Genomic DNA, 26,605 nt, shown 5'->3' with positions numbered 1-26,605 from the left:
CCCTGTTTCAGTCATGGCCAATGACCTCATTCATTTAACAAATAGTTATGAGTGCCTAGACAAGAACTGTGTAATGCACTGGACAATCGACAAGATGTAAAAGTACTTTCTGCCCTCCTGGAGCTTATATTATGAAAACATTTAGTTACAATCATCATAAGGGCTATGAGATAAAACATGCTATGCGAAATGAAAACACATAACAGTGAAACCTATCAGAGCTCATTTAAACCTATATGCCTTGACCCATGCTATTTTCCTATTGTGGATTCTTTCTTTTTCTACCTGCCCCGCTCTACTTTTTCTCAGAAGCCTCTCCTGACCTGCTTGCTCTTTTTTTTTTTTCTTTTAAAGATTTTATTTATTTATTCATGAGAGATACAGAGAGAGAGAGAAGCAGAGACACTGGCAGAGGCAGAAGTAGGCTCCATGCAGGGAGCCTGATGTGGACTCGATCCTGGGACTCCAGGATCACGCACCTGGGCCAAAGGCAGGTGCTAAATCGCAGAGCCACCCAGGGATCCCCCCTGCTTGTTCTTCTGATGGACTCTCATAATACACATTGTTTTCACATATTGAAATCATATTGCTTTCACAGAATTTATCCCACTGTTGGTTTGCTTAGGTCTTTTTGTCCAGCATTCCTCTTCCTCTATGAGTCTTTTATCTCTGTACCCCAGGGAACTAAAATAAGTCTTTGTCCAATGAATGGCATCCACTTAAAAAAACAAACAACTTTTTATCTTGAAATAATTATAGACTCAGAAGAGGTAGAAGTAATATAGAGTTCCTTGTGTACTGATCACCTAGCTTCTCCCAGTGTAACATCTTATATAACTATAGTACATTATCAAAAGTAGATTGACATTAGCACAATGAAATTAACTACACTACAGACGTCAGATTTTATCACCTTTGTATGCACTTATTTTTATTTTACTATTTTTTAAAAAGATTACTTATTTATTCATTCATTCATGAGAGACACACACAGAGAGAGAGAGAGGCAGAGACACAGGCAGAGGGAGAAGCAGGCTCCATGTAGGGAGCCTGATATGGGACATGATCTTGGGTCTCCAGGATCAGGTCCTGGGGTGAAGGCAGTGCTAAACCGCTGAGCCAACCACTGCCCTGCACTTATTTTTAAATAGGTGTTATATATAGTTCTATTAAATGCTATCTTATATATTGATTTGTGATTATATCACAATTAAGGTACAGAATGATTCTGTTACCACAAAGAACTCCCTTGTGCTACCCCATAATAATGATGTCCATTATAACTAGGTTTTTTCTGTATTATACAAGAAAGCAAGATGGAGAAGATTTATCACATATCAGCTTTGGAATGCAGTGTCCCTTTCAGAGATGGCCCTGGGAACTTCCTCCCCCAAATTCAAGATTTTAAATAGGTTACAATGTTAAAATTAACAATAATGTTTTAAATTATCCTACCATCTTAAATGATTATGACTTATAACATTAAGAAATGATTAAGCACAGAAAAGACTCAAATTTAGAAAATTTGTAGTGGTATCTTTACTTTTTCCACGAATTATTTGTTTTGTTTTCTAGAATCATGACAATGTTTCAGATGCAGTCTTAGAAAGATACTATTTCAAGGGTGTTGGCATTTAATTAAAATATGCTTTGTTGACTAAAAAGGAGAGCTTTAAACAATGTCATATACCTAGTTTTGGATATTGATCACGTGGGAGTTGCTGTACAGTCCATCCAGTTAATGTAATTGTTAGAAAATACTGATTTCTGATCTCCTTAAATTAGACACTGTTAACTAGTTGTGACTGTTCAGCTTCCAAGCTGAGGAGCAGGATCTGTAAAAAAAAAAAAAAAAAAAAGAAAAAGAAAAAGAAAAGAAAAAATGAAGGTGGCATTGATGCTAATAATGCCAAGCACATACAATTGTTCTATGATAGCAGCTAAGGATGGAAAGTTAATTTTTTTTTTTTTTTTTTTTTTTTATGATAGTCACAGAGAGAGAGAGAGAGAGAGAGGCAGAGACACAGGCAGAGGGAGAAGCAGGCTCCATGCACCGGGAGCCTGATGTGGGATTCGATCCCGGGTCTCCAGGATCGCGCCCTGGGTCAAAGGCAGGCGCCAAACCGCTGCGCCACCCAGGGATCCCCTAAGGATGGAAAGTTAAACAAGAAATCAGCCTCCTCTACTACAGCAAGCCCCTTCTTCTTCTTTTATTTTTTTAAAGATTTATTTATTTTAGAGTGTGTGAGAGAATGAGAGCAGGAGTGGAAGGCAGAAGGAGAGGAAGAGAGAGAATCTCAAGAAGATTCCCTGTTGAGCATAGAGCCAGCTGTGGGATTCTTCTCATGATTCTGAGATCATGACCTGAGTGGAGGTCAAGAGTTGGATGCTTTACAGACTGAGCCACCCAGGTGCCCTTTCCCCTTCTTCTTGCTCAAAGCCCCTCTGAGACTTTTTAAGGGGATGGCAACCTTGAGGGAAAAAATGGCAAACAAGTTGAAATATTTAAGGATAAAATGTTCAACCTGTTCTTTTTCTAGTTAAAACAACAAAAAGATTAACTTCTTTGAAACTCTAGAAACTACAATCTAGCTGGCTAGTTCTCAGTGTTTGTTTGTTGTTAATAATTTTATTTATTGGGCCACCCGGGTGGCTCAGCAGTTTAGTGCCACCTTCAGCCTGGGGTGTGATCCTGGAGACCAGGGATGGAGTCCCATGTCAGGCTCCCTGTATGGAGCCTGCTTCTCCCTCTGCCTGTGTCTTTGCCTCTCTCTCTCTGTGTGTCTCTGAATGAATAAATAGAGTCTTAAAAAATATTTATTTATTTATTAAATAGGCTCCATGCCCAATGTGGGGCTTGAACTCATGACCCTGAGATCAGGAATCGCATGCTCTACTCCCTGAGCCAGCCAGGCACCCCAGCTCCATGTTTTAAATGTTCAAATTGATGCTTTAAGTATTAATGAACTAGCAGACTGCTATTTGTTTGACCCAACATCCATTCCCAATGCTTTTCTGCCTTATACTTTGTATTAGAGCTGGGAAAAACTAAGTCTTCACAGCTGCATTTGGCCAAATTATATCTCTGGAAATTGAGATGAATGTGGAAGTCTGCGGAGTTGGGGATATGAGGTACAGTCTTGAGAAGGCTTCTACTTTCTGAAAAAATAAAAATGAGCATAGATGGCTGAGGCCACTCCTTTCCCCATCTTTTTGCCTTCAATAAAGGTATGAAGGCGGGGGTCCCTGGGTGGCTCAGCAGTTTAGCGCCTGCCTTTGGCCCAGGGCGCGATCCTGAAGTCCTGGGATCGAGTCCTGCGTCGGGCTCCCGGCATGGAACCTGTTTCTCCCTCTGCCTGAGTCTCTGCCTCTCTCTCTCCTTGTCTATGTCTATCATAAATAAATAAATAAATCTAAAAAGATATGAAGGCTAAAACTTCTGTGGCTATCCTGCAACCATGACAGATGTCAAAAGAATCACAGAAATTGTGGCTCTTGTGTTTCTGAGCTGTTGAAACTAGGGTAACCGACTACCTACAGAGTTAGGTGACCAAACAGATCCTTATGGAAATATTTACTTGCAGTCAAATGCATTCCCAACTGTAAAGCTATTAAATTTTTTTTTAATTTTTATTTATTTATGATAGTCACACACACACAGATTGAGAGAGAGAGAGAGAGAGAGAGAGAGAGGCAGAGACATAGGCAGAGGGAGAAGCAGGCTCCATACACCGGGAGCCCGACGTGGGATTCGATCCCCGGTCTCCAGGATCGCGCCCTGGGCCAAAGGCAGGCGCCAAACCGCTGCGCCACCCAGGGATCCCTGGTTTGTGCCTTCTTGATCAGACTTTGCATCTCACGCGTCCACTGTCACAGCGTAGGTGCTCAAGTGTGTGAAATGACTGAATCTTTTGTAAGGCTTCTTTGTTGTTTAATATCAAAACACTTAAGCGTTTAACCAGACTAAGGAGAGTGATAGCACACCTGGCATTCAATAAAGATGGATTGAATGAATCTATTTTGAATGACTCCACTGTAAAACCCTTCACCAGTATTCCCAAATAACACACATCTTGGCATGCATTCAGTCGATCTAACCTACAGGAAGACGCTCTTTGGTAACGTAAAGGCTTTTAGTGCATAATTAGTCGTGTACATTTTGCACACGGAGCCTGTGCCCAGCGTGTAAATTACAAAGGTAGGTGAAGTCGGTGTGGGCATTCCTGACAATTTTGCATCCATGAATAACTTGCACCGAATGAGAGAGGCAATCTACAACTTTCTGCTTGCTAGCAAGCTGTACCAAGTTAACCAAACCGGCGTGGGCCACAAGCCATCTGCTGCTACAAAGGCTTAGCTCGTGAAACTGAAGGCGCTCGTTTGGAGCTTGCTTGGGGGTGGGGGGGTGGGAGGGCAGGTAGCCGCCGCATTGCAGCACCAACCTCCCCGAAGGCTTCCTCTCCAGCTGCTCCCCTCCGCACCCTGACAACGGCGGCGTCCCCAGAACTGCGGGCCCTTTCAGGTGCTGCTTTTGAGGCTTTCCTTGGCCTTGAAAGACCGGAGACAGAAGCCTTTCTCGATACGATCGATCGGGGAAGCCGAACATGCTCTGCGAGTGGAAGGCGCATTTTGGGGGAGCAGGGGCTGAGGCCACAAAGCCCACTGAGCAGCCAGCCAGCCAGCCAACGTGTCCCTCCCTTCCCCGGCCTGGTGGTTGGCTGGCCCTCCTCGTTCCCAATTCCCGACCCAGCCTGCAAATGTTTGTATTTCAAGCGGGGGAAGAGCCTGCAGCATAAAATCTGGTGCTTTGGCGTCTGGATTTCCTAGCTTGGGGTTTCTCGGGCCCGCCCGCGCCCCCGCCCGCGCCCCCGCCCGCGCGCCTCGGGGCGACCACCTCGCCGCGCACGCGCACGCGCCCTCCGGGGCTACCGACTGACCTTCTCCGGGAAACCCCTCCAACAGCGCCTCCCCGTCACCTCGCGCCGCCCCCTCCCTCCCCTTTCCGCTTCCTTTCTCGCGCTTGCGCGGACCCGATTGTTTTGGCTTTCCGGTGGGATCCGGCAAAGGAAAAGGGCGGGGGAAGCTGGGGTAAGGGCGGGAGAAGAGCGGGGGGGGGGGTCCTCGAGAACCCGGGAAACTGCAAAACTGCGGCTCGCGCCGCTAGGCGGACGCGAGCGGCGGGAACCGAGGCCCGGCGAGGGCTGGCGCCCGGCCCCTGGCCGCGCAGGGGGCCCGCGAGGGGGGCGAGCGCGCGCCGCAGGGGCGGGGCGGGGCGGGGCGGGAGCGGCGAGCCGGGCGTCTCGCGGGCCGGCGGCGCGGCTCCCGGGGGAGGAGTCTGGCGGGGCTCGGGCCCTGAGGAGCGTGCGGCGGCGCCCGCAGAGGACGCTGCTCCCCGCGCAGGGCGGACCGACGAGGGAGGGCGCGAGGGGAAGCCGGAAGGAAGACGAGGCGGAGGCGAGACCCCGGCCCCGGCCGAGGCGGGAGGGCCACGCCCCCGCCGCCGCCGCCGCCGCCGCCCGCCCGCCCGCGGGGCCCAGTGTTCTCGGGGCCGCGGCCGCGCCGGATCCCCGTCCTCGGGACCTGCGGACACGGGTGAGCAGCGTCGCCAGCGCCGGGCGGGGGGGCCGCGGGGCCCCGCGGAGGAAGCGGTGGGAGGGGGCTCGGCCCTTTGTGGCTCCGCGGGCGGGGGGCGGCGGCGGCGGCGGCATCTTTCAAACCCGAGACGCTTCCGCCGCGGGCGGGGGAGGGGCGCGGGCCGCCGGCGCCGCCCTCCGCGCCCTGCGGCGGCCCCTCGGCAGCCCGGCGCCCGGCCGGCGTGCGGGGCGTGTGGGGCCGCGGTGGCCGCGCCGCGCGCGGGGGCGTTTCCGGCCGCGGGTCCCCCCCCCCCCCCCGGGCGGCGCCCTGGCCCCGACCGGCGGCCGCCGTCGCCGAAGCGAAGCCTCCTGACGTGCCCGCGACCCGGTGGGCTGCGGGGAAGCCTCCCTGGCGCTGTGGTGGCGCGCTGGGGTGTTTTTTCCCCCCCTTGTACCTCTGAAGTAAGCACGAGCGATGCGGATCAGCAGAGATCCCATTACGGTCTCACGATTTTGAAAAGAAAGCAGAAGCCGCCCTTTGACAGGAAGCCGGGTACGTATTTGGCTTTAGACTCCGACATCGGTGACTCGCGTGAACTCGCCCACCCCCTCCCCCGAGAAGCCGACGGGCCGTGAAGCGGAGGATCGTCTCCCGGGGCTTGACTGCTCCCGCCGCCGCCGCCGCCGCCCCGACCTCCGCGCCCGCGCGCGCGCCCCGTCAGCCTACGGAGCCCGGGGGTTGGCGGCCGCCGCTCCGCTCCCTTCAAGCGAAAATAGGAAGAAAAGAAAAGAAAAAAAAGGACCCCGAAATGTAGAATTAAGTTTAAGAGGGGCACGTGTGCAGGTAGTGCTCCTCTTCCTCTCCATCACTCAGCCCTATAAAAATGTAGGGTGAGGGCGGGTCACGTGCTGTTTACCTAGGAATCTGCGTGCGGCTCCCTGCGCGCTCGCGAAACAAAACCCTATATCGGCAGCGTGGTCTTGACCAAAATTGTATTTTCTTCTGTCGCGGCAACTGATTAACAGGGTGGGTGTTGGTTTTCCTCCTTCCCTCTGAGTTGTGGATTTTCTGCCCGATTTTGAGAAACACGGACTTCATCTCTCTCGCCATTGTGAGTGACTGACTTATTTCGGTTGACCTTTGGTAGCGTTTTTTCACAAGGATTTTTTTTTCTCCCCCCACCCCACCCCACCCCCGACCTAAAAGTAAATGGAAAAGTCAATCCCGCCAGTTCTCTAGTCTTGACGATGTGGAGTTCTGCTGTTCTCACCTGGCTGCTAGCTAACGTTGAGCTTGCTGCTGCGTTTTGCCCTTTCCTTGGTCTAGTGCTCATCGAAACCCCTTTAGTTTGGGTCCCTAAATCCCCCAGAACTGGTCTGTCTGTAAACTGCACAGGACTGTGGCGTTTCTGTGGAGCATGCCTTAGAGTTCACACTGTCCCGACCTAGTGCTGTTTCCTGAACACGGAGTTTTGGAAGCAGAGTTTTAATGCAATAACTCTCCTCCCCCTTTTTTTTGTTTGCTCTCTTTATTCTTGGGGCCTCTAAGAAGGTGGATGGAAATAGCAGTATCCTAGTTCCTAAGTCCGCACAATTCTGTACATTTTTTTCTTTCAGTTAATGGAAATGATGAGGTATTTCATAAGATTCAGACACTGAACGTTGAGTTCCTAGCAATTCGGATGTAGTCTGAAAAGCCAAAAGGTTTTATACATTTATTTAGACAAGAGATGTTTTTCTCACAGACCAGGAAAAAGGATTTGTGCTGCTGTCATAAGCTATATGAATGAAAATGTCAAACTTCGTTATATCTCAGTCTCCCCGTTTTCAGTTTTGTGGAGTTTGAATAGAGCAAGTAATACTTAAGTAACTCAGTATTAGAAATGACAGGTTGATTGCAAGTAATTTTTTAAATATTTGAAGATTACTCCTGGTTCCCTTGCCAGGAATGTGCAGTACCTAGATTTCCTCAGTGTGGGAAGAAGGGATTTTTGAAGATTTGGAGAAAATGTAATTTAATGAAAGCTTTTAAAATTCTTTGTTTTCTTTGCTCCACTTCCATACCTCTGACAAGCGGTGACATGCTGTAGCTTCCATGGTAGGCACAGGGTTTTAAATATTCCTCAGTTTACCCCCCCCCCTTTTTTTTCTTTTTTGGAAGAAACTGAGAAACTTCAGTAGTTACAATCAGTGTTAACTGGCTGTACCCTTAACGACCACACCAGTATATTTGAGTGAAAAATATTTTCTTCTGTTACTGTGATTGGAAAAAATCATTGACTTGGTGGAAAATGAAATCTCAGTGAGACCATTAAGGTCAGTTTTGCTTTAGCTTATATTTCTCCACCTTTAAGTCACTGCAGAGCTGAAAGGAAAAAATGGGAAAGTGACACCCAAAATAAAAGGACATACTATACTTGTAGAATTATTCTGTCACAGGTGGCATCTCCTTTATGGTCTTGTCTCATTATTTGTTGTTAAAATTTTTTTTTTGAAGTGAAATAATTTACTAATTGTAATGTAGTATGGAAGCTTATACTTGTAATCTGAATTTACTTGATGGAGCCCTGTAGACTCTTCAGTGTGGTTGTAAATGAAGAACGTAGGAATAGACCTGAGGTCTGCATTTGGTTAGAGTAGGGGGAGCTGTACTGAAATTTATTGAACTTGATAAAATCTTCAAAAGGCAAGGTGGTTTTTTTTGTTTTGTTTTGTTTTTTAAAGATTTTATTTATTTATTCATGAGAGACACGGAGACAGAGAGGCAGAGACACAGGCAGAGGGAGAAGCAGGCTCCATGCAGGGAGCCCAATGTGGGTCTCGATCCCTGGTCTCCAGGATCACATCTGTGTAGTGGTTGACAATCAGTGTAAAGAAAGACCAAGTAGTTTTCCAGACATTCTCAACTGTCAGAATGGTTTTGATAACCTGAAAGCAAACCTGCTGGCACCAATATTTTGTCCTCCCTACGGAGAAACCTATCTCCTCATTGATTCGAACAGTGTTTTGTTTTGTCACTGGTGCTTCCTGGTTCTCCTTGAGTCGTGTCTCCCCCCCCCCCCCCCCCCCCCCCCCCGCCCCCATCAGCTAATCAAGATTAGCTTTTGTTGAGCTGGTTTGTTTTGTGATTTGTACCATCAAAATACTCCCTAAATCTTTGAAATGAGTGTCTAAGATCCCCTTCACCCAGGATAAAAAGACAATTGTATTTGAGTGCAGAGATCTTGTAATTGGGACGCCTGGACCTGGTATATATGTATGGAGATTCAGGAGTTGGGAAAGTGGGACAAAAAGCCTGGCCATTGAGTGGATTAATAAATACAACTTCATATGTTTATGTAGTAGTGTAATGTGGTAGGCACTGTCCTAAGATCTTTGTAAAATGCATTTGCATTTAATCAACTCATTGAGAAGAGTTCTATTTTCATCTTCCATGTTGCAGATTAGCATACTGTGGTACAGAAAGTAAATAAACTTAAAAAGGTCACACAACTGGTAAGTTGAGGAATTGGGCTTTCACAGCTCCATCGTTAATGGTCTTAATTTTTTGGCAGTAACTTGACATTCAGAATGCTTTGGATCCTTTCCAAGAAAAGTTTTCTATCTTCTGTTTGGGCATTTGTAGCATTAAAAGATGCAGCACCGTCTAAGTTAATAATATACAGCTGGAAAGTGCTTCCTACAGATGATGACCTAGAGTCTGCTGCCCTTCTTCTCTCTCATTACTTCATCCTTTATGTAATTTCTGTGCAGTCCTAGTTGGCAACCTCTTTCCCATCTTTTTATTTCATTTAACATATACAGCTCAGTTAATTGCTGATCAAAGTCATTTTTACGTTCAGCAGTTTTTTAATACTTTATTTTTTCCTTGATCTTTCAGGTTTTGCCTGGTTAACATTAGAAGAGCTTGCTTTGGGGGCACCTGGGTGGCTCAGTCAGTTAAGCATCTGACTTCGGCTCAGGTCACGATTCCAGGGTCTTGGGATCAAGCCCCGGTATCTGGCTCCCTGCTCAGTGGGAGAGCCTGCTTTTCTCTCCCTCTGCCTCTCCCCACTGCTTGTGCACTCTCTTCTCATTTGCTGCTCTCTATCTCAAATAAATCTTAAAAAAAAAAAAAAAAGAAAAGCTTGCTTTGCTTCTATTTGTGTTTCTGTAGCTACTCAGTGGAAGGATACTACAAATGACACACCTGTGGGATCAAAGTGAAATCAGACACCTCCTCTCCCCCTAATAAAATCTGCTGCCTTCAGCCTCTCTGAAATCTCTGAGTGTTTGGAGTTATTTTTTTAATTTCAGCCTTTCATGCCTTTCTCCGATTAATCTTGGGTTCTGTACTTTTAATATCAGTGTTCAGAATCTATGAAATATTTGTTAGTATTATTTAATTTTGAATATTAGCAGTATTTGTTTTGTGTTGATTTTCTTTGTAGAGTTTGGGGCATATTTCGAAGCCTGAGGACTTAAGCACCTTTTCTGTAGTATTGTTATTTTATAGTCCCACTGATTATTTGAAGAAACCTGTTGGAGTAAGTTCCTATAAGAGGTGTTTAATATTTTTAAATAGAATTGTATATATTAATCTGGATTGCTGACTGATTTAATCCTGATCACTTAATGGCAGTGTTTTGAAACTTGTGTGGTGGAATTCACTCAATAGAGAAAAACTGTATTAGAACCAAAATTTTTGCTTTTTTAAATTGTAATTTATAAATTTCTTATTTTCATAGGTAGCCCTTAGATTTAAAAATAAGTTGGACTTTGTCCCCTAAATTTTTGCAGAAAATTAGTGGCTAGAGAATAGAAGAAAGAATCTCATCCTGTATGTGGCATTCTAACCTTAATGCTGTTATTCTCTGCCATCAAGTAGTTCAGTAAAAAACATTGAGCCCATAACTTAGAAAAAGAAGTTAGAATATGCATAGTTTTTATGTTAAAGTACATTGCACTTTATTAGATTCAGAATTTCATTATACGGTGTCTGTACAGCTCCCATTTAATTCTTGCTCTAGTTGGCATTTTCATTGTGGAATATGTTCTATTATTCTAATGATCAGCTTTAAAATCCAAGATTTTAAAATCTATCCCTTTACACAAAAATTCTCACACATCTTGTGGTTTTCAAATGTATGTAGTTACTGTTGTAGTTGATAAAATAGAAAATAGGTTGTGTTTTTGACCCTATAGTATTTTCTCATTGTGTTTTTTTTTCCAACAGATTATCTTGTAGAAGAATGTCCTTTTTGTTTTTAACCTTGATAAAGGGTACTCAGTATATAAAAGAGAAAGTGTTTCAGAAATCCTGTAAATGGGATGCATGAGTGGCTCAGTGGTTGGGCATCTGCCTTCCGCTTAGGGCATGATTCTGGGGTTCCAGGATCGAGTCCCATGTCGGGCTCCTTGCGTGGAGCCTGCTTCTCCCTCTGCCTGTGTCTCTGTCTCTCATGAATAAATAAATAAAATCTTTGGAAAAAAAAATCCACTGAACCTGCAGTAGGTAGGGAAAGCAGTTGTGTTGATTACATAATAGATGTTAAAATATTTTAGTTGAAAAGAAGAGTGGAATATATACATATACAGGTTAGATTAAGAATTGTATATATATATAAAAAAAAGAATTGTATATAATTCAACCTTTAGGCAATTCAGGCTTGTAGGGTTTTTTCCTTGTTTTTTTTTTTTTTTTTTTTTTTTTTGTGATCTAGAGGGAAAATATTCTAGGAAAAACAACTTGTGTCATGCATTTTAATCACAGACTCTTAATATTTGATCAGGAAGCAGTCCGAAGCAGAGATTGGTGCATGTGGCCTGCAGCCTGTTTTGGAAATAAGTTTTGTTGAAACACAGTATGTCCATTTTTCACACACTGTCTTTTGGTGCTTTGAGGCTGTAACAACAGAGTCAAGCATTTGGGACAGAGACTATAGCTTGCAAAAAAGCCTCTTAGAATATTTTGTCTTTGAAACAAAAGAGAAGTAGTATATCCTTTAAAAGTTTGGTTTTGGGGATCCCTGGGTGGCGCAGCGGTTTGGCGCCTGCCTTTGGCCCAGGGCGCGATCCTGGAGACCCGGGATCGAGTCCCACGTCAGGCTCCCGGTGCATGGAGCCTGCTTCTCCCTCTGCCTGTGTCTCTGCCTCTCTCTCTCTCTCTGTGTGACTATCATAAATAAATTAAAAAAAAAAAATTTTTAAAGTTTGGTTTTTATTTTTTATTTATTTATTTATTTATTTAATTTTTTTTTATTTATTTATGATAGTCACACACAGAGAGAGAGAGAGGCAGAGACACAGGCAGAGGGAGAAGCAGGCTCCATGCACCGGGAGCCTGACGTGGGACTCGATCCCGGGTCTCCAGGATCGCGCCCTGGGCCAAAGGCAGGCGCCAAACCGCTGCGCCACCCAGGGATCCCCCAAGTTTGGTTTTTAAATTGGAAAATCATTGCATATGCTAGTAGAATTCAGAAGGCTTAAAAAGGTCTTCAATAAGTTTTTCCTCTTTCTGTAGTATGAACCACTGTTAGTGGAGCCAAGTGCCAACTAACTCCTTTGCTTATATTACGTGTATTACACTTTTTCTAATGATAATAAAATTTCTTGTTCTTGTGTTATCAGAAGTTTGGAAATGAAAGAGCAAGACAGATTTTAAGAGAAACATTCCTTATACCCAACTTGTTTTACCTGTTTGCTGCTGCCTTTTAGCTTTTGTCTAGAATAACTGGTATGTATGTATGTATGTATGTATGTATATATTTATTTATTTATTTAAAGACTTTATTTATTCATGAGAGACACCCAGAGAGGCAGAGAGAGAAGCAGGATCCCTGGGGGCAGCCTGTTGTAGGACTTGATCCCAGCACCATGGGATCAAGACCTGAGCCAAAGGCAGATGCTTAACCACTGAGCCACCCAGGTACTCCTAGAATAACTGGATTTTTAAATCATGGTTTTGGCTGTAATCTGTATAATAAGAATAAATGTATATGGTGTTTTGGAGCTCCAGTGGTTGGCAACTCTCAGTCTGTGTACTTCAGAGTATAATGACCAGCCCTTAATGAATACTCAGTAAACATATGTTGAATTAAATTTAAGTAGACGTTAATTTATGATGGAAAATTAAACGATTTCCTTGATACCTGGGAATTTGTGGGTGCTAACTTCTGCAAATAACAGGATGTGTGACTTATTTTGAAGCTAATTTTAGATACAACACAGAATGATCTATTGCAATTTATTAAAAAGGGAAAATTAATAAAATAGGTCAGATCACTAAGTAATATGGTACAGACTTTATGAAATATTTTTAGGATATTTCAAGTTTTGTTTTTGGGAGTTACAGTAAATGTTTTACAGTAAATGTTCATGTTTTTGTTTTGGGAGAGAAGAATCACTAAGTAATACGGTACAGACTTTATGAAATATTTTTAGGATATTTCAAGTTTTGTTTTTGGGAGTTACAGTAAATGTTTTACAGTAAATGTTCATGTTACAGGCATTTGAAGGTTTGATCATTTTAAACTTTGCACCTTTTCACGTTTTTAGTTAGTATATTTTGAAGTCTATATTCTCAGAGAAGTGACAGTTTTATTTTGAATTGTACTAGATACAAATATGCTTAAATGATTAAACTTATTTACTTTAAATATATCTAAATGACTTCCTTTTTCTGTTTTAGTATTAAGATATCCTAATAAAAACTACCTTGTCAGAAAGAAAATGAACCTTAGATTACAAAGTAAGGGGCGGGAAATAGGAATGCCTAAAGCAGTCAGAATGAGGATTACATGAAGTTGGCTCACTGTGTAATTTTGAAAAAGCAGACCATTTGTTTTAGTATGGTTTCATGGGTATGATTAATTAAAAAAAAAAAAAAACCAGTAATACCCACACATAACAAATTAAATGGAGTCTTAAGTAACAGCAAAAAAATCAAATCATTACAAAAAATTAAAATACTATTAGGTTAAAGGAATGACCAGAGTGAGCCTGTATAGTTAGTCTGCAAGGAATTCTGGGGCCTAGCAGTATGATCCAAATCCATCCTGGCCCTGGCTGCCAGTTCCTGTCACCTGGCTTAAATATGGATGAGGATGAATTTGGGTCTTGCAGCTAGGATTGAGTCTTTTAATTTCTCAATGTATGCATTTCTATAAGATAAATTTCCAGGGGTAGAATTGATAGAGATATTCAACATTTACAATGCCAGGTACTTTGCTTTCCGTAATAGTTCATTTGCAATTCTGAAATGCAGAAAGCTCTTGAAATCAAGTTTTAAGAGAAACTAGCAAAACTCAACCTGAAGTAACATGAGGCTATTTATAGTATTATTATTATTATTTTCACACTATTCGTATTTCCCACAGCAAAGATAGTAATATGTTCGATTATGGAGTGCTGTGCCAGACTCCTTGAGAGAGTCCTATAATACATGATGTATGTACCACAGTACCACTATAAAACCTGAAAAATTCTAAATTCCAGAACATACCTAGCCCTAGGAGTTTTGAGTAAGAACATGTAAGTATGAATTGGCTTACACTCCAGTAGAAGAATACTTATTTTCCTACACCCTTGCTAACACTAGACCTTGCATTGTTGATAAGTGAAAATAGCCGGTGATTTTAGGTATTAGCTTTAGAGGTTGTGGTAGTAGAACTTAGATTTATAGTGTAACTTTCAGATCTGGAAGAGCAAAGTCATTACCTTAAATGACCCAAAGTCTCACTCTGCCTTTGCACCTGTTTTAGTTATGTTCAGAGTTAAGTTGGCTGGAAATTTGACAGTGTATATCAAGTTAGCAGTTTGTGTAATAGTATAGTTTGGCAGGAAGTACAATGTGATCTTCTTTTTGACATATGGAAGATACTTTGTGAGAAAAAGTGGTAGTGGTTCCAATCATGGTATTATTTATAGGTTTCATGTGAGTAGTACTTGATTTTCTGATTATGGGAACTAAGAACCATCTAATTAGAAAAGAAGTGAATTTTTATTTTTTATTTTTTTTGAAGTGATAGTTTTTAGCTATTTAGTAATTCTGTATGAGTTTTACCTCCTTTCTTGATTTGTAATTCCTTTGCCTTATGTTGTAATTTCTGATTTCCAAATAATTTTAATTTAGTTGGAATTTCTTTTGATGAATGGTATGCAATATAACTAAAACCTAGGGTTTTTGTTTCCTCTCAAGTGGTTAGCCCGTTCCAACATTATTTGTTGAACTAAACCAATCTTAAATTTTAAAATGCCAGTGTTTATATCCAGTTTCTTGTATTTACTTGGGCTTCTTGTAGATTTGTAGTACATTTTATTTTTAATGAATTTTTTTTAAATTTTATTTATTTATGATAGTCATACAGAGAGAAAGAGAGAGAGGCAGAGACACAGGCAGAGGGAGAAGCAGGCTCCATGCACCGGGAGCCCGATGTGGGATTCGATCCCGGGTCTCCAGGATCGCGCCCTGGGCCAAAGGCAGGCGCCAAACCGCTGCGCCACCCAGGGATCCCGATTTGTAGTACATTTTAATATTTGATGAGAGTTGTGAGGAAAAACTTGCCCTTCCTTCCCTCAAATACCCTGGCAACGTCTGTGCATTCTTCTAGGCAGATATTCTGCAAATAGGATTTAGATTGGGTTTGTATTAAATTTACACATCTTGGAGAGCATTCATACTTGTATACTATGGAGTCTTCCATTTAGGATCCTACACATGTCTCTTTATCATGTTTAGTTTAGAAAAGTCCCCCCCCCCCCCCCCGGTAAAATTTTACACTCAAAAGGATTTTTAGGAAGGAACCACTATACAAAGAGATATATACTGCATCTACTTCCCTTACTGGACTGAACTACACATTTAAAAAACATAGTTTATGCTTTGGAAATAAACTAATGGAATCTATTTACCATGTAGTTTTGTTTTTTTTTTTATTTACCATGTAGTTTAAGTAATTTAAATTAAATATAAAACCTTTGTTGAGTGTATTTAGGATATATCCCCAAAATGAGATTTCTCTGTGCAAGAGAAAGGGTTTTTTTTTCCCCCCTCTTAAATTACAGCTCTGTATTGCCACTAAACAAATAACTAGGAGATTTGGCTTTGCTGGTAATGTAAATTCTTTAATTTTTAAATAACTTTAAAAATATGTGCTTACTGATGTGCTTATTTTCTAGGATGTTTATGTTTTGAAGAGAAGGCAAAAAGTTAATTTAAAACTATAAATGTAAAAAAAATAAAACTATGAATGTTAATTTTTTTCGGTCTTTTTATTTTATTTATTTTATTTTTTATTTTTTTATTTTTTTGGTCTTTTTATTTTAAATGTAATAGACGTCAAAATGTTCCTTTTCTCAGGTTTCATTTTTATGGCAATGTCTGAAGTTGAACTTCAAATAAATATAATTTATATTTAAATCTGCCATTTTAAGCATCGTATCCTAAAAATATACTAGCCTAGTTACTCTTAACTGACCTTTTTTTTTTTTTTTTTAATTACTCCAGAGGACCCAAGGAACATAGGATGCCACCACAAAATCTACCTCGTGTGTTATTCTCTTTAACCCATGAGCTGCACAGCAATTGCAAATTTGAGCAAGACGTCTGCAGACTGTGTTGAAGAACTGAAGAACCTAATTAACACAGGATGACCTAGGAGTGATTCTAAGCATATAACAAGATACTATTCATTAGCAACTGTGTCAGTCTTGATTCTGAATGCTGCAGATAACAGCAAGCAGAGTTTCTCCTTTTTTTGTTTCTGAAGCATTCACTTGACCTTCCATCAGTAAGACTGACTTTTCCAATCTGTTCCGGGAGATATTAATGGAATACAGTCATGTCCACTCAAGACGAGAGGCAGATCAATACTGAATATGCTGTGTCCTTGCTGGAACAGTTAAAACTGTTTTATGAACAGCAGTTGTTTACTGACATAGTGTTAATTGTTGAGGGCACTGAATTCCCCTGTCATAAGATGGTTCTTGCAACATGTAGCTCTTATTTTAGGTAAGTACTTTAATCTTGCTTGCTTTGCAATTTCAAATGCAGAATGTTAGTTTATTTTAATGTTTTAATTGGAACTCTTTTAAACTTAAAAAATAGACGTTTTCACGTTTTGCTTAACTTTTCTATTCTGATGGCATAGTGTTTGTGAAGTCACTTCTTTGCATGTATAAGTAAAGGACAGATGAAAGAAGTTTTTACAAAAGTTTAAGTATAAGAAATTTGTTGAAATTAACTCAGGTAAAGTTTTAGTTATGGGGAGACAAAAAGATTAAAAGAGAAAGAAAAATGAGTAATTTTTATTTACTGTTGAGATTTTAAGATACTGTATTTCTAAAAGAGTAGTCATTGTTGATAGATGTAAGTAGGCTAAGTAATAACTTAGAGGATCATTGTTGCTATTCAGACATGTTAAGGACTTTATTTCCTTTGCAAAAATATTTTTCTCACTTTTGATTATTGTTAGCCTTACCAGACTCCTTGCCAGATTTAAGTAATTAATAACATTTTTCTCTGTGCCTTGGAATTTAGAAGCTGATTTATTTTGTAATAGCATATAAATAAAGTGTAACTTTGCATTTTTATGATCTTCTGCAACTTTTAATCTTTTTAGATAGATTTTACTTTATTACATGTCTCATGAGAGGAATAGAAGCCAATGCATAGAAATTCTTTTGTGTTCTGCCCTAAGGTTGAATTTTTACTTAATATCTAAAAGGAACAGGGTGAATAAAGATGAGGTAAATGTGGACCAGTGTGCACCTACCACAGGTATTAGTGGTCATAAGTGGAGAGTAGCAGTGAAAGTTAATTTCTGCTCTCCTTTAGTGACAGTTCTAGAAAGGACAGGTTTAATGTTGATTTTTTAATGTCAACATACATGAAGGTGTAGAAATGTCACATTTCTTAATGTAACACATCTCATGATTGCAGAAGCTGAGGCCCAAATGCTAATTATCTTTGCTGTGCCAGCAGTTTCAAGTTAAGCTGTGGATTTTTCATATAATTTCAGACATTGATTTTCTTAGAAAGCTAGCATATTTGCAAACAGTGGTTCTAAAACTTGGTTGATCATCAGAATCCTCGAGTGCTTCTACAGATTCTTGGATCTCAAACCTAGGAATTCTGATTCAGGGGGCCTGTGTTAGCATTTCAGAATTTTTGTTTAAAAAGCTTCCCAGATGATTTTGATGGTCAGTTTCTTTTTCAGATCTATTGGCTTAGTTAGATGGTTAGAAATTTGAGGTTATAGGTGCAGTCAGTACCAAAGCTGCTTATTAGTGCTGTGCTCTCTTTTTAAAGATTTTTATTTATTTGAGAGTGAGCTCACACACCAGCACAAGTGGGGGGAGGGGCAGAGAGGAATCTTCAGCAGACTCCGTGCTGAGTGTGGAGCTCCCTCCCAAATCAAGAGTCGGGCACTTAACTGACTGAGCCACCCAGGCACCTCAGTAATGTTGCTGTCTTAAAGACAACACAGTATTTTTGAAGGCTACTGTTATTTCCTCATCACTGGCCAGTTCCCTTTGTTAGCATCCTTGGTCTTCAGAGAGAATATATTCTCCCTAAAGCAAATCAGATATTAAGAAGTAGAAATAATTATAAGTAGAAAGAAAGAATAGTCCAGTATGTCTTTGGGATCAAATCTTTAAAATCCTGTGTCTGGGCTGCTTTTGTAACCCACAATCCAAATTTTGCCTTTTGGTTTAGATACATCCTTGCTTTGTGGTTTAAATTCCCAGTTATATCCTACCAAGAATCAAGAGCCTCAGAAATCAAAAGAACCTCTGAAACAGTACTTCTTAGTAACATTTAGACCCCAGATGAGAGAGCAGTAACCTGAGAACTGCTCAGCACCTCTTCCTCTGTGATACTTTTCTAATATGTAATTCAGTATTTGCTCTTTTCTTAAAAACGTCTATTTAATACTTTCATGATCAGATTGGCTAGGCTTCTTCTGTCCTTGGTTTTCAGGAAGCACAGCTCCTTCACAGGAGTCCATCATTCTGGTGTTAGAAACCATAATCTAGAATAGCCTGTCCTCAGTGTCATCTGTACAGCCAGTTGTCCCCTTGCTCTCTCTTTTCCAGTTACTGCCTCCTGCTGGAAGAGCCATAAAAACCACTTGATCCCTAACCTTCCATGTTAACTCAGAGCTCTTACAGTTCTTTTTCAGGTTTCTTTTTGTTACCTCCCATGCTCTCATGTCAGACAGGTGAAGCCAGTAGCTTATCAGTTTTCTTAAAGGGTTTCTTGTCATGTCTTGAATGTTTTCAGAGAACACTTCCTGTTCTCCCTGAGTTGCTCGGGTTTATTTATGGCCATCCTGTATTTTGGGGAGGATGTCATCAGTCACCTTGATTGATGTTGTTTGTGCCACTGTTCCTCTCCTTCACTGCCTGAAGGTTAGCTGCTGTCCTTGCTCCTCCGTTCTGAGCTCCTCATTCATTGATTCCACAGTTTTTGACACGCCACTTCTTTTGTCCTAAGTAGCATGGTACTGGACTGCTGCTGCATTTTTCTTTGAGTTTTTTAGGTCCCCCTCAGGTAACTTACTCAGCTTTAACACGTGTTACTTTGTAGATAGTGACTATTGTATTAATGCTTGACCTTCCCCAGAGTTTCAGTGATACTAACTGCTTAACTGATTGTGGTATTATTTCCATTTGACTCAACTGCCCTTACCTTAAATATAGCGAAAATTTAACTCCCTTTTCCCAGGATTGACTTCACTTTGCACTTCCTTGACCTTACAATTTTTCTCTTAATGGCTAGGAGTAGTTTTTCAGGCACTTCATTTCCTTATCTACTTGGTTCCATTTCCTGTGTTCAGAAAGTCACCAGCTTGATTCGTTGTGATAGCTTTTTATCTCTTTCTGCCACCCTGGGCAGGTTCTTATACCAGTGTAGATTACTGCAGCAGACTCCTAGTCCTGTTTTCTTGGCTCCAGCCTTTGGCCCTTGAGGTCCGGCAGTAGAGTATTCATCCTAGAATACATTTTATTGTGCTGATAAATCCATGCACAAAACCCTTCAGTGTTCCTCACTATAAGAAAAAGCTCAGACTCCTCTCTTTAAAAGCCCTCTGTGATCTGGCTGCCACTCATCTTTCCAGTTTGCTTTCCAGTCTCCTGCATGAGCCCTTACACCCCTGAAAAAACAGTCATGTTCTGCTCTGATTCACTATTTTATCCATGTTGATGGCTTTTCTCATCTTGTCCTTGAGGGGCCTAGGCTAATAATATTAATATTATTTGCATTGTTTTAGGAAACTACCCTGCGTAGTTTTAGGAAAACGTGAGTAAATGACACATTTTAACAGCTTTATTGAGACATAATTTACATACCACAAAATCTACCCATTTTGTATAACTAAATGCATTTTAGTATATTTACAGAGATGCACAACCATCTCTACCATGTAATTTGAAACACTTCACTCACCTTTGTGCCCATTTACAGTCACTCCCCATTCTCACCCACAGTCCTGGGTAGCTACTAATCTCTCTTCTGTCTCTGTTTTTTGGGGGGGGACATTTCTTGTAAATGGAATCCTACAATATGTGGTCTCTTATGTCTGGCTTCTTATGCATGTTTTGGAGGTTCATCTGTGTCGTAGTATGCATCAATACTTCCTTTTTATTGCCCAATAGTATTCCATTGTAGGAATATAAAGAATAAATGAATTTTGATATTTTCACTCAGAATGGCATAGTGGAATGGTTTAGTATATCTTTGGCAATGAACTATGCTTTTTGGTTCTTTCCCTCAAAAGCTTTTCCTAGAATATGTCCATTAGCAAATACTCTAAATAAACATCCATGTTAAAAAAAAAATCCATGTTGTCTAGTTTTGCTTCTTATGTCTACGTTGGTTTTACACTAAACCTAAAAGCTTGGTTCTTTCTTTACGTAGGGCCATGTTCATGAGTGGACTCAGTGAAAGCAAACAGACACATGTGCACCTGCGGAATGTGGATGCAGCCACCTTACAGATAATAATAGCTTATGCATACACGGGTAACTTGGCAATAAATGACAGCACTGTAGAACAGCTTTATGAAACAGCTTGCTTCCTGCAGGTAAGCAGTTTCTCCTCTGTTATATACATAAACTGGTCTATTTTTTTCAGGAGACAGTGTTTCATCATCAGTGTTGTCTTATACCTATGTAACTTTATTGCAGATTTTAGAAAGTTATCTCTTCTTAAAATGTACAAAGGAGGGTTGCCTGCTGGCTCAATTGGAAGCATGGGCAGCTCTTGATGTCGGAATCCTGGGTTTGGGCCCCATGTTGGTGTAGAGATTAAGTAAATTTAAAAATAATGAACAAGGGAAAAACAGGATTTTGTCAGCCAGTAAACTTTAGTTTTATGAAGAGAACTGAATTGAAAAGATAGGTGAAAATTTCATACTGGTTTCATATTCTAATATACCTGAGAATTCAGATTTCAGATAAAAGTAATTTTTAAAGGTGTTTATTAAATTTAAGCGCTTTGATTTTTTTTTTTTTTTGCTAAAGGCTGAGATGTATTGATTTTTGATGGTACAGGTTTTCACAGAAAATTTGAAGATTCTTATGGAAATGATTAAATGTTATAGCTGTGTGACCATCTTGAGCTGTTAAAGAACTATTAAACTAAAGTGATGATTGATCCACTTACAGATAAACTATTTTACTCTGTTTTTCCCTCAATATTTACAATTTTAAACAGAATATAAAAATATTTTCCTCCTCCCTTTCTCTTGTTTTGGAATAATTTGTATTTCAGAAACTGGAAGTTTCTCTGAGGGAAGAACCTTGAGACTAAAGGTTTTATTTGGAGAGAACAGGTCATGCTACCTAGTAGATGCTTCATAAATGCATACTGCATTGAGTATGATGACACTGAGCACCAACACCTGGGTGAAATTCTGGGAACCAGAACTCAGTCCAATGCTGTATATAACTTTTATTCTGGACTGTTTTTTTCCCTATAAAATTATGCAGTATTCTACTATATCTGCAACTCTGGGGAAACTGAGGCCATCGTAGCTTCCTGATGCTTTAAAATTAAAGGCATTTATAACCTAGATCCAAACTTGAAAGGGGGAAGTGCCAACAATATGCACTGTCTTTCCATAGTTTAAATTTTCAGTACTTTAAAGCCAGAAACTAAAAGTAGGTATTTTTTAGAGTTGCAAAAAAAATTGAGGAATTTTAAGAAATTTGGATTCCAGAGTACTTTATTACTGTAAACAGTGACACTGTTCCTTATAACTTTTTTCCTACCATGTTAATAAACTCTATATGCATATACTTGGCAAAACAGGATTGGCTCTTGGACTGGGTTGTCCTGACAAGCCTAGGATGACTGCCAGCATGATTTTCATTATTAGCCACAGAAAATGCTTTTATGTTCCTGATACTACTCTTTTATTTAGGTTATATATGTTTTACTTATAGATATACAGGTATGTAGATATCATCTAATCCTTATTATAATCATTGGTAAGGATCCTCCCATTGTATATAAGAGAAAGGTCAGGCTTAGAGAAGTAAAGCTGCCTAATACTGTCTGCCCCTGAGCATCCAGTCTAGGCACCCTGACTTGTCACTATAAACTGCTTCTAGTTAGCTTACTATGATGTTGAATAAGCATAGTAGGTAGCACTTCTGATTCAGCCAAGATCTCTACTTTTCCTTTTTAAGAAAAAACAAATCTAGGAAACAGAATGGCTAAGGTGGGTCATTTAAACATAGGTAATTTTGGGGATCCCTGGGTAGCGCAGCGGTTTGGCGCCTGCCTTTGGCCCAGGGCGCGATCCTGGAGACCCGGGATCGAATCCCACATCGGGCTCCCAGTGCATGGGGCCTGCTTCTCCCTCTGCCTGAGTCTCTGCCTCTCTCTCTCTCTCTGTGTGACTATCATAAATAAAGAAAAAATAAAAAAATCGGAAAAGGCATTTAAAAAAAAATAAACATAGGTAATTTGTAACTGCGCATAAATGTATTTATTGTTCCTTCGGTTACCTCTCTAGATAAGGCAGGCAGATACTTAACTCTTGTGCATGGCTTTATTTTATAGGACTTTCTTGTCCATGTTGAGAAAACCAGATGCCAGCTACTCATCAATAATCATCTAGGATAACATTTTTAAAGATTTTATGTATTCATGAGACAGAGAGAGCCAGGCACAAGTAGAAGGAGAAGCAGGATCCCTGTGGGGAGCCCGATGTAGGACTCAATCCTAGGACCCTGGGATCACAACCTGAGCCAAAGACAGATGCTCAACCACTGAGCCACCGAGGCGCCCCAGAATAACAAATTTATAATGAAAAAATGATAATCATTTATGTACTATTAGTTTTTACAGGGCTTCCATTTGATTTTCTCAATTACATATTTTTTATTTATTTTTAAGATTTTATTTATTTATTCATGAGAGAGAGAGAGACAGAGACACAGACACAGGCAGAGGGAGAAGTAGGCTCCATGCAAGAAGCCCGACGTGGGACTCGATTCCAGGCCCCCAGGATCACACTCCGGGCCGTAGGCGGCGCTAAACCGCTGTGCCACCGGGCCTGCCTTCCATTACATATGTTCTAAAGACTAGAAAAGTATGGAACATATCCATAAATTTCCATACTTTTTCCTTTAAGACCATTTATTTTTAAGAGCTTATTTAATGTTACACTATTAGCTCCTAAATAGAGCACTTAAGTAGGCCATTGGACAAGAGGTAGAAATACAAAACTATAGTTTTCTAATTTTATTATTACTGGAAGGCATTCTCTCTTTGCCCAAGCATAAGTATCTAAAAATAAAAAGTATAGCTTTAGGGAGCTGGTTAATAATACTTGTGTTTGGGATCCCTGGGTGGCGCAGTGGTTTGGCGCCTGCCTTTGGCCCAGGGTGCGATCCTGGAGACCCTGGATTGAATCCCACGTCGGGCTCCTGGTGCATGGGGCCTGCTTCTCCCTCTGCCTGTGTCTCTGCCTCTCTCTGACTATCATAAATAATAAATAAAAATTTTTAAAAAATACTTGTGTTTAACATAAAAGTAAAATTTGTTTTTATCAACCTTCTCCCCCTCCCATTTTAGGTGGAAGATGTATTACAACGTTGTCGGGAGTATTTAATTAAAAAAATAAATGCAGAGAATTGTGTGCGATTGTTGAGTTTTGCTGATCTGTTCAGTTGTGAGGAATTAAAACAAAGTGCTAAAAGAATGGTAGAACACAAGTTCACTGCTGTGTATCACCAGGAAGCTTTCATGCAGCTGTCACATGACCTACTGATAGACATCCTCAGTAGTGACAATTTAAATGTTGAAAAGGAGGAGACAGTTCGAGAAGCTGCTATGCTGTGGCTAGAATACAACACAGAATCACGATCCCAGTATTTGTCTTCAGTTCTTAGCCAAATCAGAATCGATGCACTTTCTGAAGTAACACAGAGAGCCTGGTTTCAAGGTCTGCCGCCCAATGACAAGTCTGTGGTGGTTCAAGGTCTGTATAAGTCTATGCCCAAGTTTTTCAAACCAAGACTTGGAATGACTAAAGAGGAGATGATGATTTTCATTGAAGCATCTTCAGAAAATCCTTGTAGTCTTTACTCTTCTGTCTGTTACAGCCCCCAAGCAGAGAAAGTTTACAAGCTGTGCAGCCCACCCGCTGATTTGCATAAGGTTGGGACTGTTGTAACTCCTGATAATGACATCTATATAGCAGGTGGTCAGGTTCCTCTGAAAAACACAAAAACAAATCACAGTAAAACAAGCAAACTTCAAACTGCCTTCAGAACTGTGAATTGCTTTTACTGGTTTGATGCACAGCAAAATACCTGGTTTCCAAAGACCCCGATGCTTTTTGTCCGCATAAAGCCATCTTTGGTTTGCTGTGAAGGCTATATCTATGCAATTGGAGGAGACAGTGTAGGTGGAGAACTTAATCGGAGGACCGTGGAGAGATATGATACTGAGAAGGATGAATGGACAATGGTAAGCCCTTTGCCTTGTGCTTGGCAGTGGAGCGCAGCAGTTGTGGTCCATGACTGCATTTATGTGATGACACTGAACCTCATGTACTGTTATTTCCCCAGGTCTGATTCATGGGTAGAAATGGCCATGAGACAGACTAGCAGATCTTTTGCTTCGGCTGCAGCTTTTGGTGATAAAATTTTCTATATTGGAGGGTTGCACATTGCTACCAATTCTGGCATAAGACTGCCCTCTGGCACTGTAGATGGGTCTTCAGTAACTGTGGAGATTTATGATGTGAATAAAAACGAGTGGAAAATGGCAGCCAACATCCCTGCGAAGAGGTACTCAGACCCCTGCGTCAGAGCTGTTGTGATCTCAAATTCTCTGTGTGTGTTTATGCGAGAAACCCACTTAAATGAGAGAGCTAAATATGTCACCTACCAGTATGATCTGGAACTTGACCGGTGGTCTCTGCGGCAGCACATATCTGAACGTGTACTCTGGGACTTGGGGAGAGATTTTCGGTGCACTGTGGGGAAACTTTATCCATCCTGCCTTGAAGAATCTCCGTGGAAGCCACCAACTTACCTTTTTTCACCGGATGGGACTGAGGAGTTTGAACTAGATGGAGAGATGGTTGCACTACCACCTGTATAGTTGGCGAGTTTTGGGAGTGCACGCCTGATTTATGTGCTTTGTCATTTTCTTTGCTAAACAAGAGAGGCTATGAAAGGACTAAATATGAGTACATAAAAATCTATCTTTGATAAATTTTATTTTTATGCCCTACTTAATATTTGCATCAGTATAATATATATCAGTGAGTCTTACAGAAAGATATGCTTCCATAATATGAAATAGAGTATCCAATAATTGAGAAACTTTTACGTGTATCATGAGAGCATAAGAATCTGGATTATCTAACATTGTTAGCCCTGTGTTATGTACAGTTCAAAAAGTTCACTTATTAAAGTAGTTTCCTGTTCCTAGTGTGGTATATCGCAAATTGTGCCGAGGTTATTTTAGTATATGTATTTCATTCCCGTGCTTCTGTTCTGAAGTCCTGGAATATGGTTTTTTTTTTTTTTCAGTGTAATTAATTCAGCTGCACTTAAACACTAGTGTCCATGTTGGTATAGAAATGTCTAAATCCTATACTATAGTTGAGGAAGATCTTCCACTTTATGGTATTGCACAGGGAAAGCTATGACTGCAGGATCAGTCTAACTATACTATTAGGTGCATGTACTCTTTTCACTAACTTATACTTGTCTATCTAGAATACAGGTCTTCCAATCAGCTGGTCATTTACCAGGTGTGGACTTAAGTTGCTGGGCTTGCAATAAGAATTGCTAGTCCCTCGTTGTGCGGGTCTGTGTGGAGCTTTAATCAGTAAATGCCTCCACTTTCTGTATTACCTTAACATTGGCTCATGCATATAACTACCTGCTGCTGTTGTATTTCTCCATCTTAAAGATTTAGAGTGGGTTAACCAGGTCATTACATCTTAATTTAATAACAAGCATTACTGTAGAGTGATTGTGTATAGATACCCATTAGCTGTCAGGGTGTGTTTTTTGTTTCCTGTTTTTTTTTTTTAACCTGTTGTGTGTGTGTGGGGGGGTTAGGATTAGAAAGGTGAACTGTTCAGGAATTCTCTGCACAAGCCGTGCAGAAGAGCAGATAACTAGTGCTGCTCTGGCATTAATCCCAGGAACCACTAGCAGTAGCGGGGCGCCGCCAATCTAACATGAGCACAGGTGCTTCATGACAAACATTACTAGCATGTTCAACTGCATAATGTTCTGGCACTGTATTTTGAATGACATTAATTTATTAAATAAATTGTATATATTCAATATCTGTTTTTCTTTTGTGATGGGAATGGTGTAACGAATGGTGGGCTTTTAGTTCTAATTTTGTTGGGTCAGTTTGGCTTGTTACAGGGTTTTTTTTTTTTTTTTTTTTCGTTTTTCAGAATTTTGACATTCACATATCTGGCTTTCCTTTATTCTTGTTTGATTTGAGCCTTACTGTATTAACGTCAACCAACGACACAGAAGAGACCATCATGCCTTTTAAC

General features: G+C 40.8%; 3 protein-coding genes across 23 annotated transcripts in view; 1 reads left to right on the top strand and 2 right to left on the bottom strand.

Moving 5' to 3' along the window:
• The window catches only part of LOC121474696, a 37,720-nt gene extending 31,569 nt beyond the window's left edge, over nucleotides 1-6,151 (bottom strand). For 8 of the 14 annotated variants that reach the window (XM_041727761.1, XM_041727765.1, XM_041727769.1 and 5 more), the window contains exons 1-2: nucleotides 4,443-4,579; nucleotides 1,691-1,835 (exon numbers count right to left, since the gene is read on the bottom strand). The gene's annotated coding sequence lies outside the window, so the exon portion shown is untranslated. Of the gene's footprint in view, nucleotides 1-1,690; nucleotides 1,836-4,442; nucleotides 4,580-4,937; nucleotides 4,983-6,028 lie in introns of those variants that run through there. The other 6 variants (XM_041727764.1, XM_041727768.1, XM_041727767.1 and 3 more) reach the window with 4 other exon arrangements.
• KBTBD2 (kelch repeat and BTB domain containing 2) lies at nucleotides 5,051-26,381 on the top strand. 4 transcript variants are annotated; one of them, XM_041727780.1, is made up of 4 exons: nucleotides 5,051-5,088; nucleotides 16,060-16,563; nucleotides 20,476-20,641; nucleotides 23,644-26,381. In XM_041727780.1, the coding sequence occupies exons 2-4, from the start codon at nucleotides 16,394-16,396 to the stop codon at nucleotides 25,177-25,179; spliced, it is 1,872 nt and encodes a 623-aa protein (XP_041583714.1). In that variant the 5' UTR covers nucleotides 5,051-5,088; nucleotides 16,060-16,393; the 3' UTR covers nucleotides 25,180-26,381. The 4 variants fall into 4 exon arrangements, with proteins under 4 accessions (XP_041583714.1, XP_041583712.1, XP_041583713.1 ...); XM_041727778.1 differs by lacking the exon at nucleotides 5,051-5,088 and adding an exon at nucleotides 5,118-5,592; XM_041727779.1 differs by lacking the exon at nucleotides 5,051-5,088 and adding an exon at nucleotides 5,900-6,126.
• Nucleotides 24,156-26,605, bottom strand: part of AVL9 (AVL9 cell migration associated) — an 80,486-nt gene continuing 78,036 nt past the window's right edge. For 3 of the 5 annotated variants that reach the window (XR_005983472.1, XR_005983473.1, XR_005983477.1), the window contains one exon: nucleotides 24,159-24,285. The gene's annotated coding sequence lies outside the window, so the exon portion shown is untranslated. Of the gene's footprint in view, nucleotides 24,286-26,605 lie in introns of all 5 variants that reach the window. The other 2 variants (XR_005983475.1, XR_005983476.1) reach the window with 2 other exon arrangements.

The sequence above is a fragment of the Vulpes lagopus genome, chromosome 13 (genome assembly GCF_018345385.1).
Source record: "Vulpes lagopus strain Blue_001 chromosome 13, ASM1834538v1, whole genome shotgun sequence".
Lineage (NCBI taxonomy): Eukaryota > Metazoa > Chordata > Mammalia > Carnivora > Canidae > Vulpes > Vulpes lagopus.
Note: the sequence above shows the minus strand (reverse complement) of the source record. Positions and strands in the feature narration are given on the sequence as shown.

Bases quoted from the DNA above. Each gene is read 5' to 3' on its own strand.
- KBTBD2 (XM_041727780.1), top strand. From the start codon at position 16,394: ATGTCCACTCAAGACGAGAGGCAGATCAATACTGAATATGCTGTGTCC. The intron at 16,564-20,475 runs GTAAGTACTTTA...TTCTTTACGTAG, and splicing joins ACATGTAGCTCTTATTTTAG to GGCCATGTTCATGAGTGGAC. The intron at 20,642-23,643 runs GTAAGCAGTTTC...CTCCCATTTTAG, and splicing joins AAACAGCTTGCTTCCTGCAG to GTGGAAGATGTATTACAACG.